At 60.3% G+C, this 12,644-nt stretch overlaps 1 protein-coding gene across 1 annotated transcript; it reads right to left on the reverse strand.

Moving 5' to 3' along the window:
* Positions 1–3,116: 3,116 nt before the first annotated feature.
* On the reverse strand, positions 3,117–11,931 carry PLVAP (plasmalemma vesicle associated protein). Its single transcript, XM_074978622.1, has 6 exons — positions 11,472–11,931; positions 8,375–8,471; positions 7,222–7,877; positions 6,097–6,196; positions 5,538–5,628; positions 3,117–4,211 (listed from the first exon to the last, which is right to left on the reverse strand). The coding sequence occupies exons 1-6, from the start codon at positions 11,847–11,849 to the stop codon at positions 4,205–4,207; spliced, it is 1,329 nt and encodes a 442-aa protein (XP_074834723.1). The 5' UTR covers positions 11,850–11,931; the 3' UTR covers positions 3,117–4,204.
* Positions 11,932–12,644: the final 713 nt, after the last annotated feature.

The raw sequence follows: 12,644 nt of genomic DNA on the forward strand, positions 1-12,644 counted from the left end.
AGCTGTATGGGGCTCAACGGCTGTAGTGGGAGGGAGGAGGGGGAGGGTTTGGGCCCAGTGTTACCAGTGGAGGGAGGGGTGAGGCATGGTGGGGGAACTGGAGCTGGTGGGGCTGGTTGGGGGCAGAGCCAAGAATGGAACCCAGGCGTCTGCCCCATGGGCTGCCAGCTGTGGGCTCCAGCCTGCACAGCGGGTGCGCCCCAGGAAAGGGGGGGACCCTGGGGTGCTGGTGTCAGCTTGGGAGGGGTCTCGGGCCAGGCGGGTTCTGCCCCTACCAGGGCTACACGTTTCTCCTGTGGCCCCACACCCAAGCCGGCCTGGAGCTGGCCAGTGCTGTGCCTAGACAGGACGGGGACACTGCCAAATAAGGCTTGGCCCTTTCTTTCCAGCCGGCCCCAGCCTCTGGTCTGCCCAGCAGTAGGGGTTGGAGACCCCCACCTGGGGGGTTGTATCAGGCTGAGGGTGCCGTGAGCCCAGCCCGCTGGAGGTGAAGCAGCTGTCAGGCATGGGACCAGCCTGGGTGCCCGCTGGGCATCATGGCAACCTCAGGAGCAAGGCTTGAATTCTGGGCTTCAGCGCCATGACTGTAGGAGCTAAGGGAGAATCCTCATGAGCGGTGTGGGGCCAATGACACACAGCTGAGCAGCTCTAAGCCCAGCCAGCAGGGGACAGAAGTGCACCCACTTTCTGGTAACTGAGGCTGTTCCCACTGCCTCCCCCTGAACTCCCCTCCCCTCCTAGGTTGGGAGTCCTGGCTCCCACCACCCTGGGTGGGTGCTGGTTAGGAGCTGGCCCCGGCAGCTGTTCCCTGCTCTCTGACTCAACCTGCCTCCTGCGTGTGCTAGCACCCCCCCCGCCCCCCGGCAGCCAGGCTCTGTGTGCAGTCCCTGGCCTTTGCCTTCTCCATCTTGTTGGCCCTGAGCCCTGCCCTGGGGCCTCATTACCACAAGGCTCCCGGCTGCCTGCTGAGGAAGCCCATGTTTTGACGGGTTATTTATAGAGGATTTCCTGAGGCTGTACAAGGAATGCGCTTTTCCCCTGCTCTTACCGGGAAGCGGGGGCGGGGGGGGGGCAAGAGCCAAGTGCCCCACAGGTTCATCCCACGCAGGGCTGCGGACAGGCGCTGGAGTGACAGCCCTGGGGCTGCTGCCCTGGGCCCAGAGAAGCTGCTGCAGAGGCCTCATTCTCCACGACCACCCCCGTGGGCAGCGAGTGTCTGGCTGGTTTCAAGCCGCCTTTGCACAGGGGCACTTTTAGGTTAGGAAGCTACCTGGTGCCAGTCACAACAGCCCTGGGGCTGCTCTAACTTACGCTCTGCTCCCCAAAACTCCAGGGAGCAGCTGCAGGACCTGCATCTCCCATGGCGCTGCTGTGCCGCCTGGGGCTGGGAGCCAGGTGGGCGTAGACCCTTCTGTGAGCTCCACGGGGGGTGGGGGTGTGTTTTCATCTGCTTTAAGGCCCCCTTGTGTGGCCAGAGGGGCCTTTCGGGGCCTTGGGGGTGCTGCAAGTCCAGCCCAGCGGGGTGGGTGCCAATCAGTGAGCGGAAGGGGAGTTTACGACGCAGGGGAGAAGGGAGCCAATGCTGGGCGATCTGGCCTGCCCCCCGCAGCCCCGTGTGCACACAGCAGCAGTGCTGCAGCTGAGTTTCCCGGGTGCCGCCAGGCTGTTGGTAGCACCCCAGGGTGCCAGCTGCCCTCCCATCCCGATGTGCTACACCAGCTGCGTTGCCTCCTGAGTGTGGGTGAGGCAGGATGGGGGGACTCTGGTTTCTGCTGCTGTAGGCGCGGGGGAAGCCGTGTCAGCCTCAGCTGCATGGGACATGTACAGGCCCCAGCTCTGGTATGTGCCTGCCCTGGCTTTGTGGCACCAGAGCCCGTCAGGATTGGGGTGACCTGTTCCTGCAGCGGGGGTGGGGGGTGCTGTTTGCTTCCGTGCTGCTGCTCCCTCCTGCACCGTGACCTTATCTGCTAAGTGGGGTTCAGTCCCCCCAGGATGGGGGGGCTCAAGTGGGAGCTCTCCCCTTGCGGGCAGGGCGGGCCTTGGTGGCCCTGCATAATGCTAGATGGAGGTGGGGGAGGCTCTCATTAAACCCCACCCCCACGTCTTGGTCAAATGCCTCCTCCTGCTCCCCTCCATTCTTCATGTCAGCTGGCGCCATCCTCAGCCTTCCTGCCTCCCCGAGCGCTGCGGCGCACGGTTCAGCTGCTGCCTTCCTGCCCCCAGAAGTGGCCGCATGGTGGTGGCTCAGGAAAGGGCGCAGTTTCTGTGAGCGCAGCTCGGGGCTGACGTTAGGATGTGAACGAGGCCCCTCGCTCGGCGCTGTGCAGAGCGAGCGGGATGCAGGGCCTTTCCCAAGGAGCTCGCAATCCAGCAGCGAGTTCGCAAAGGCTGATTGTGATCCCCTCGGGGGAGATGCAGTCCAGCCATAAATCACATCATGGCAGCCAGCGGGGCGAGTGTGTCCTGTTCAGTCCTAAACAAACCCTCTCATCCTGCCGTGGCACAGAGACGCCCTGCGGAGCCCCAGCCTGCGAGTGAGCTGAGCCACAGGGCGGGTTAATGTATTTAACAGCAGTCCCTTTGCCAGGCCCTCCGTTTCCTACGGCCGCAGCACTGCTCAGATCTAGTGGATCTGGGAGTCAGGCGCTAGGAGGGGCAGCATGGTCTAGTGGTTAGAGGCACCCGAGTCTCAGTCCTGCTGGGTTCTGCATCCAACTCGGCCACCTCCCTGCTGTCATGCTGCTGCTCTGGGCCTCAGTTTCCCTCCCTGCGAGGCGGACTGCTCTGAGCTGTGACAGATGTGCCCGGCCTGCACGAGCCCGATCAGGGGGAAGTGGCTTCAGGTTAAGGGTTGTCTGACAAACCTTCCCTTCCCAGCAAAACTCCCGTGGGTAAGTCTCCGGGTCTTTTTCCCTCAGGAGGGACCCCAGAGCTTGCCGTGTCAAGCCGGAGAGGGGAACTCCCCTTCTGGAGGGGGGAGCGAGTTATGACCCAGAAATCTGGGGCAAAAGCCCCTTTGAGAACCAGCCCCTAGTTAACATCACCGCACCTGCCCCCATGGGAGCTTCAGCTTTCTGCCCTCCCCCCCCCCACACACAGGGGAGGCCTCACCACTCTTCCCTCTAAGTTTTAATAGTCATGGGCAGAGTAAATATTATGAGCTCCACCAGTAGAAACACGCTGCGGCTGGGGCCACGCTGTCCGGCAGCCGGGTGGCACTGAACTCTCTCCTGGTGCTCTAAGTGCTCAGCGTACGGGGGACGCTGCCCCGGCTCACTCGCCCCTCCCTGCCCTGCCCAGGCGCCGGCTTGCCAGCAGTGCGAACACAGCACACGACCTCCAGGTCCGGCTGCCGTCAGGCGTGTATTCAGCTCAGGGCCGAGGAGGTGAGGGCAAAGCGAGGGGAGCCTCTGCCTGCTGCGGGGCTAAACAGGGCGAGCAGCTGGAGAAACTGCTGCTTCCCGCCCCTGCATGAACCCGCCCGCCAGCCCCGGGCGTTGGGCAGGGACCCCAGAGCTAACCAGCTGCCAGGACTGGGGCGAGCTGCAGGGCCCTGGACCACAGGGGAAAGGGCCTGCAGTAGGGGGGTGGGCTGGGGTTGCAGAGCCTGAGCAGGGCAGGGGCTCCGGGGCTGGGGGGAGCGAGGCCGCAGCAGGGACAGGAGGAGGGTGGAGTAAGACTGGTGCAGCCCCAGGGGCAGGAGGACGGAGGGCATCAGGGAGGGTGGATAAAGCCTAGAGGGCGTTAGTGGGGTCAGACAAGAGGGAGCCCTACCTCTCCCGCCCCCATCCGCCAGGGCTTGTCCCTTGCAGCGCGGCTGGGTCTGGCCAGCTCCCTCGCCCTATAGTCAGGGGAGCAACTGTGGCTCAGCGTGAGCCCCCCCGCCCCCATCAGCTAGTCCTGTGCCACATGCACAGGGGGAGCTGGTGAGCCAGGGCACCTGGACAAGCAATGGGGGGGCACCGAGCGTGTTGGGGCGGGCGTGAGCCCAGTGTGGGGAGCGTGCATGTGAGCCAGGTTCAGCAGGGTGGGCAGTCCCAGGCGTGCGCAGCAAAATCCCCGTCCGGGCACGTCTGCCGGTGAGGGGGTGAGCTCCCAGGCCGTGCGCCAGCTCCGTTCCCCCAGGGTGTCGCCACTCGAGTCGTGCCCCCTCGCCTCTGTGGCCGCTCAGCTCCCGGCTCCGCTCCCCGGGGTCGCTCCCCAGCTAGCCGCTGGCGTGGAAGGAAAACAGCGTAAGGCCAGGGTGAGCGGCGCTCCAGCGCCGCCGGGCCGGGGAGGAGGTCGCTGGCTGCTGTGCTATCCTGCTGGCCCAGGACTCCCCGTGGCCTCTGCCCTCCCCCCCGGGGCAAGGAGCCAGGCCAGGGGCTCCGGCAGGTTCCCGTGTCCCCCAGCGCCTTTCTGCAGAAAACAAGGGGCCTGATCCTGCGCCAGCCGGAGTCACCAGCCCGACTGGGGATTGTCCAGGGCGTGTCCAGGGAATGAATGACCCCTCTTTGCAGCTGCTCGGGAAACGTGCGGGGCGGGGGGGCTGCCGCTCTGCCCTCCATGTGCTGTCTTGCTAATGACCCCCCGGCCCGGCACCCCCAGGAGGCAGGTGAGGAGCTGTGACTGGGGAGCGCTGCACCCCCCGCGCCCAGGAAATGCTCTTGTGCAGCCAGCCAGAGATGATTGTTTTAGCCCCCCTGCCCCCACCTCCCCACTGTCTGCTCGTGGGGCTTCTTCCCAGAGCAGGAGCTGCCTGACCCCCAGTCTCAGGCTTCAGGGTGCAAAGGGTCAGGAAGGGTGCGAGAGCGGGCATGACACACACCGGCCTGTGCACCCTTTGTTTTACACACACACACACACACCGGCCTGTTCACCCTTTGTTTTACACACACACACACACACACACACACACCGGCCTGTGCACCCTTTGTTTTACACACACACACACACCGGCCTGTGCACCCTTTGTTTTACACACACACACACACACACACACCGGCCTGTGCACCCTTTGTTTTACACACACACACACACACCGGCCTGTTCACCCTTTGTTTTACACACACACACACACACACACACACACACACCGGCCTGTGAACCCTTTGTTTTACACACACACACACACCGGCCTGTGCACCCTTTGTTTTACACACACACACACACACACACACACCGGCCTGTGCACCCTTTGTTTTACACACACACACACCGGCCTGTGCATCATTGGTTACACACACACACACACATACACACACACACACAGAGGCCTGTGCATCATTGGTTACACACACACACAGAGGCCTGTGCATCATTGGTTACACACACACACACACACACACACACTCACACAGGCCTGTGCATCATTGGTTACACACACACACTCACACAGGCCTGTGCATCATTGGTTACACACACACACACCGTACTGCACAACCCAGGTGCAGTGGTGCTGGAGTGTTCACTTTATGATGGTGAGGGAGATGTGAGAGGGCTCTGAACTGCTGCTCCTGCTGCTCCCGCAGCTGTGCCCTGCCCTGCCCTGCCCTTACCTGGGCTGCTCCACGGGTTTGGCGGGGGACTGGCTGGTTCTCCTGAACTCCTCCATGATCTGCTGCCTCAGTGCGTCCAGGGTGGCTTTCTCTGTCGGGGGAGAAGCACCAGAGATCTCAGCTAGAATCTCCTACCAGTGAGTGGAGGGGAAGGGCCCCCCCGCCCAAGCCCCCACTCCGGGGCTGGCCCCGCTGTTCCTGAAGGGTTCTGGGACCAGGGGTCCAGTTTGACACACCAGTGGCCAGAGACGTGGCTCTCACACACACACCCCCCAGCTACCCACGGGCCTGGTCTGGAGCCGCTGTCATGACTCCAGGTTGGGCATGCACAAAGGGGCAGGGGAGGCGAGGGGCTGGGGGGAACCGCCACGTTGCATAGCACCAGCCTCCCCGCCACTCCTGGGGTTAGTTCAAGACCCACGCTGGCGGGCTGGGAGCAGGGGTAGGAAAAGGTGGGGCTGTGTGCACAGGCTGGTTCCGGGCGCTGCTGCAATGCATGAGGCAGGGCTGGGAAAGCATGCGCCCACGGCCTCTTGCCCTCCCTGGCACGGGCACTCACCAGCGTTCCCAAGAGCCCCGGCATTCCCCAGCATCCCGGGGATCCTGACGGTGCCGGGGAACCCGGGATTCCTCAGGCCTGGGTTCCCTGGGAAAATGTGCTGTCAAAGAGAGGAGAGTCACAGTGGTTAGCAGAGCCTGGCAGTAGCCAAGTGGGGGCACTGAAAGCCATCCCTCTGGCTGGCTGGGGGCCCTGGAGCCAGCAAAGCCCTGGGGCAGGCAGCCAGGACACCAGCATGGGGGCCAGCAGCAGAGCTCTGGCTAAAATCTGGGGGTGCAGCAGGACCCCCTGATCCCTAGTTCCCCTGCCACAGAGTCATCCACGTGAGCCAGCTCACGTGCAGCCTGAATCCCTTTGCTCTTCCCAGTGGCACCAGACCCACGAAGACCTGTTCTGGCTGACTCGGGGAAGGGATGTGGCTGGAGAAGGTTAAGGGAAAGGCCTCTGTCACCTGCTGGCCTGGGGTGGGGGACCCCAAGAGCCAGCAGGAGGCTTTGGGGGAGTTGAACGATTTGGGGGATTTGCTCCAGGATTTTTACAGAAGGGGGAACAGATGTAGGGGGCATAAATAGACTCTGTCCACCCCCCAACCGATATGCCCTCTAATTATTTCCATCCATGGGAAGAATAAGTTTTGTTACCTGCACCAAGGCATGTGTGAAAGTGCACCACCGGGAGAAAACAAACCTAGCTCTGCTAATCATCTGGGTAGCATTAGAACTGCCCCCGGACAACTGCCCAAGCGCTCAGCCCCAACCCGATGAGGCCATTGGTGGATGAACAGACATACACAGGGCAGGAGGAATGTGTGCAGACAGCAGGCTGCCTTTGTGGGCAGATTCCCATGGGCCAAGAAGTGTGCGCGCTCCGCCCAGCATCAGGACAGACGCACGCCTGCAGGCAGGCAGACAGACGCAGGACAGACACACCCCTGTGGGCAGACAGACACCAGACACTCACACCCCTGCGGGCAGACGGACACAGGACAGACGCACGCCTGTGGGCAGACAGACACCGGACACGCACCCCTGTGGGCAGATGGATGCAGGACAGATGCATCCCTGAGGCAGACAGACGCAGGACAGACACACCGCTATGGCCAGCCAGCCCCAGGGCCCACCTCACCTTTGCCTTCCTGCAGTTCTCCAGCTGGGCCTTGGTGTCCTCAGCCTGGGCCAGAAGCTTGGTCTTATCCTGCAGCTGCTGGCTCAGCTTCCTGTTCTCTGCCTCCAGCGTCAGCTTCTCCTGGTAGCTGCGCATGGCCTTGGTGTCGCAGGTGTCCTTCTCGGCTTGCAGCTGGCGCTGGAATTGCTGGGCCTCCGCCTCGCGGTCCCGCCGGCACTCCTGCAGGCTGGCGTCGCAGCGCAGCTTCTCACTGTTCAGCCTCCCGTTGTCCCGCACCTGCAGCTGCAGATCCTGCTGCACCTTGTCCTCCATCATCTTGAGCTGCGAGCTCACCAGCTGGCGCAGGGTGACGCACTCGCTGGGCAGGTAGGCATTGCTCAGCGTTATCTTGTCCACACCGGCCTGGATGGTCTGCTGGACGCCCTGCATCTCACCTATCAGCTTCTCCCCCAGGCTGCAGCACTGGCGCTGGCTCTGCAGCAGCCCGCTGACCTGTGCCCGAAGGTCGATGGTCTGCAGCCGGCACTGCTCCCGCTCGGCGTTGGCCGCGCTGGCCTCCTGCCTCAGCTTCTCCGCCGTCTGCGAGCGGTTCTCCCGCAGCTGCTGGGCCTCCCGCCCCAGCCGGTCCCGCGTCTCCCGCAAGCTCAGCTGCTCCGCTGCGCCAGGAGGAGACGGCGGGGGTGAGACTGATGGGGTAACAGCTGCCCACCTGGCCTCTGTGCCCCCGGCTCCCCCTCCCCTGCCCCCGGACCTCCTCCCCCCTCCCCTGCCCTCAGTGGCCCCGGACCTCCTCCCCCACCCATGCCCCCAGACCTCCTTCCCTGCCCCTGCCCCCAGTGCCCCCAGACCTCTTCCCCCCTCCCCTGCACCCAGACCACCATGGCACCACACCATAGAGAACCTACAGGGACCATGGCATGGAGAGCGTGTGGGGACCTTGCCTGGCCTTGATGCGACTCTGCCCACGCCAGCGAGACTGAGCTGGGCCAGGCCTGGGGCTTCCCCACAGAGGAGTTGCAGGGTCTCTCGGTGTACGGCCAGGCGCAAGGCCTGCCCTGACGCTTGGGGGCTGAGCGTCACTGCGATCTGGGGCTCGTCTCGGTGGCTGTGCTGGCAGGGTGGGTCGGGGCAAAAGCTGGGGGATCTCACCCACCGAAGCAGGTGATGTTGAGCAAGTTCATGTTCCTGGAGCACTCGTCTGCCTGGCTCTTCATGTTCACAGCATACTCCAAGATGTACCTGCACTCCAGCTGGAGAGAGAAGGGGGGACCATGAGCATCAGATCTTCCCTTGTGCAAGGGCCCTGGCCCTGGGGGAGCGCCACCCTGGCAGTTCCTGGGAGGGCGGCAAAGATGGAAGGAGCAAGTTGGCCTCTTTCCCTTTGCGGGATGGTGAGGAACGTGGGCGCCCCGGAAGGAAAAGTGGGTGTTGTGTGTGCCTGCACGCCCAGGAAGCTGCTCTCTTGTGAACATTCCTGCCCTCCTGGTGCCCCTCAGCCCTGACCCGCAGCCCCTTCCTGGGCTTCCCCTACATAGCTTTGCTGGTGCCCCTCAGTCCTGACCCACAACCCCAAAGCGCAGGAGGCAGTGAAAGGTGAAGGGTTGCTCGCTCAAAGGAAGAATCCAATGCAAAGTGACCGGGAGAGAGGAGGCAGTAATTCCTGTCCTGCTGGTTCCCTGCCCGATTTCCCCCTCCCCATGCTGGGACTTGTGCATTCAGCAGCTAGCTCTGCAGTGGGACAGACCCTGAGGGTGAACAACTGGGTGCATGTCCTTCCCTCGAGCGCTGGCACCGGCAGAGCTCCGAGTTCCCAGCAGCCACAGGACAGTGCGTGGGATCGGTCGCCGAGCACGGGGAACAGGAGTGTCTTCTGCAGTCAGGTGCCACCCAGCTGATTAGCGCAGCACCCCCAGCCAGCAGCCTGCATTTCAACTGGTGGTGCACATCCGCACATGCCTCAGTGCACAGAACAACATGTATTTGTAGCCAGACAATTACAAGCCAGCTTGCTCGCTGCCCCCCCCCTCCACTGAGAAGCACACAGGGCACGGAAATGGCTGCTGACAGCACAGTCTTTGATGCCCTCATTGAGGCCCAGATATGCTGGCTTATCGTGACCCTGAGAAGCAGAAAGTACAGCTAGAAGGCTAACAGGCCAAACTGTCAACAAGGGTGGGGACCCTCAAGAAATCACCCCAGCTGGCATTGATCGATATGATGCACACACACAATCACCCCAGAAGGGGACGTGCCCTGCCCACACAAAAGAATGTCCTGTACGCCTCAATTGCTTATCTCTTGTCTTACAAGTGCAATTTAAGTAAGAAATGCCCTTGTAACAAACTGGCGTCACAAAGACAGACCAGTATGATCTGGCACCATAGATAAGAAAGAGAATACGTAACCCAGAGGGGTATAAAAGGTGGGTCCAGCAGAACTTTAACTTTGAGTGCATTCCACCAACTACCTGCTGGTCGGGTCAGGTGATTGCCTCCCGAGGTCCACAACTGGGGATGCCCAACCTCGTATTCGTCTTTCCGCGGAATTGAGTGACCGATCCAGCTTGGCTACGCTGGTATCGAGAGACGCAGAGAGGGTAAGATACACCCATGCTAGGTCTCCGACTTTTTTTGTGCACAGCTAAAGAATTAGAGCTCTGTAACTAGTGTCAAGATATCATTGTGTTAGATGGTAACAGATATCTTTGTATTGGATTGTAACGTAACTTGTTAACACCTGTACTTTGCTAGCATATAAGAAGTAAACAATAGCCTTTTGTAACCGCACGCTTATAACTGTAGCTTAATAAACTTGTAACTAGTTAAGCTCTGAGCCTAACTGCTGTTAACCCTTTTGTCACTGCAACACAGTCGGCACAACAAAAAGAACTTTAACCGTTTGGTTACTACAGCCTGGCCGTAGGTGAGAGTGCTAGGAGCTGCCTGCTCTAACAGTAAAAAACTGGGTTGCTTAGGACCCAGGGGAGTACCTCACCACACATTACCCGGCCACCGGCTAACAGTATTCTGCACATGGATGGAAAAAAATTACAGGGAACCCTGCTGGTAACACACCAGTCCCTGCTCGGTAATTATTGAATCCCCCTGGCCAGGAGCAGCAGGTCTGAAAACATTTTGGGGGTGCCAGACCTGGTCCAAGTCCCTCACTGTCTGGGCCGCAGGGATGTGCCTGCTGCTTTGCACAGAGCCAGAGCTGGCAGCAAGCTGTTCTAGGCCAGCTGAGACGTGCCAAGGGCCCTGGGCCCTTTTAAATTGCCAGGGGCGCCAGACAGGCCAGGAGACACACCCCGCAGCAGGGCAGTGGGAGACACCCACTCCCAAGTTTTGGTGGAGCTAGGGTTGTGGGCCATGAATATTCATGGTGTCTGGGCACCGTGTGCCCATAGAACTCAGCACCCGTCTCTGGCTCCTGTCTGATGTTCAGAGGCGCTGAGGCCAAGGTCAGCACACAGCAAGATGCTGAATACAGAAAAAATTCATGGAAACTTTCAAATCAATTTTTCTATCAGCAAGTGGCAGAATGAAAGTCCCCTGGGCTTTTTTACTACTACTACAACAACAAAATCCATCCCCCAGTTCTCTGGCTTGCTAATGGGCATAGATAAGTGTTAGAAATACCTCCAATGAGCATGACCTAAAAGGAGAGCTCATGGAGGAATAATTTGACCCACCACCACTGAAATGCTGCCACCTCTGGGGTGGAGCACCTTTAACAGCACACAACACCCACAGGAAGAGATCTTTTAGGATTCCATTCCAAATTTCCTCTGCTGAGTGGTATCACACCTGTGCACATTACAGGAGAGGAGGCACTCTTTTCCTGACATTTACAGTGCCCGTCAGGGGATCAGGATAGCTGGAGATGAAATCTGAATCGGTCATTTCCTTGCTTCATAAGTACCTCTGTGCTGCAGTGCATTGTATCTCCCTTGTCTGCCCCTAAGCAGGTAGGAGGGATAAGCTGGACATGGTGAGGCTCTACGAGGTTACTTTGGGGGTGAATTTGGCTCTGAAATGAGCATTACATTTGTTATTTCTTTGTTGTGACCAAGGGACGAATCCTTGTGGTGGGAAGAAACAGACAGACAGACAGACAGCCGAGGGATGGCTGGATAGATGCACGCAAGAGGTTCTACGAATGGTGAGGGATGCGCAGTAGCACGGAGGGAAGGAAGGACAGACAGCTCAGGCACAGGCAGCCCAGGGAATGGCTCTCGGAGGCAGACCTACCTCTCTGCCCGTGCAGGCCCGGAGGCTGGAGTTGCACTTTTCCAGCTCTTTCTGAGTTGCCGCCTTCTGTTGCAAGCAGCCGAGCTTCTCCTTGGTGGTGGCGTTGAGCTGCTGAGTGAGGTTCTGGTTCTTGGCGTTGAGGGCCATCACCTTGCTGTACATCTCCTGAACCTGGTCCTCCAGGTGCCGCAGGTGGGTGTCAGTGCCGGCATGGGCATTGCCGTAGATCATGAAGAGAACCAGCCCCAGGATGATGAGAAACTGGATGAGGGAGGTGAAGAGGAAGATGTACTTCATGTAGAACCCGCAGTCCTTCCTGGAGAGGGTGTCCCTGGACTCCAAGCCAAACTTGGCCATGGCGTAGGCGTTCTTCTCCATGCTGCTGGGCCACTGCTGCCGCGTGGCTCCCAGGCTCTCCTTTCGTCGGCAATGGCGGTCCAGCGGCGTTGGGGCTGTGTAATGGCAGTGGGGGCGTGCCCACCCCACCCACTCCAGCTGAGTGTTTATATAGTTCTAGTTAATATTTCCTCCTGCCTGCCTCCTTCCTGCCTCTCCGGACACGCTGGGCTTTGAGTTATCACAACCCGGCTGCCGTTTCCACAGGGGCTATTGTTCCCAGCCTGTGATGGACAGGGGTGAAAGAGGCCAAATCTCCTCTTCCTGCCCCAGCTTTCTGTCCCGGCACCTACTTCCAAGCAGGGTTGTGCGTGTGTGAGTGTATGCGCTCCAGGATGGGGGCTCATGGCTTGATCTAAGGCTCTGTGAAAGCAGTGGAAAATCTCCCCTCCGAATCCGTCTCAGTAGAGTCTCCCCACGAAAGGGCCTGGAGCTGATTACAGCCCGGTCCACTCCTTACGGGAACTGTCAGCTCCAACGCAAGAGGCGGGGCCTGTTGAGAGCGAGTTGCAGCATCCCATCAGACGTACTGGAGAGCAAGGCCCCTCTGCCACAGCCTTAAGGCAATTCATACTGTTTCCAACCATGGGCAGAATAAACTTTGTTCTGTGCACTGAGGCAAGTCTGGATGTGCACCATTGGGGTAGAAAGACGGGCTGCTGGCTGGGGGCGCTCTGCTAATCAGCTGGGTGGCACCTGAATCCCTCCTGCATGGCCACCCAAGCGCTCGGCATACAGGGACCGCTGCCCCACAGACACTAAGACCACTGACAACGG

Source organism: Carettochelys insculpta, chromosome 27 (assembly GCF_033958435.1).
Source record: "Carettochelys insculpta isolate YL-2023 chromosome 27, ASM3395843v1, whole genome shotgun sequence".
NCBI lineage: Eukaryota > Metazoa > Chordata > Testudines > Carettochelyidae > Carettochelys > Carettochelys insculpta.

Bases quoted from the DNA above. Each gene is read 5' to 3' on its own strand.
- PLVAP (XM_074978622.1), bottom strand. From the start codon at position 11,849: ATGGAGAAGAACGCCTACGCCATGGCCAAGTTTGGCTTGGAGTCCAGG. The intron at 8,472-11,471 runs GTAGGTCTGCCT...TTCTCTCTCCAG, and splicing joins GGGCCTGCACGGGCAGAGAG to CTGGAGTGCAGGTACATCTT. The intron at 7,878-8,374 runs GTGGGTGAGATC...CTCCTGGCGCAG, and splicing joins GCTCAACATCACCTGCTTCG to CGGAGCAGCTGAGCTTGCGG.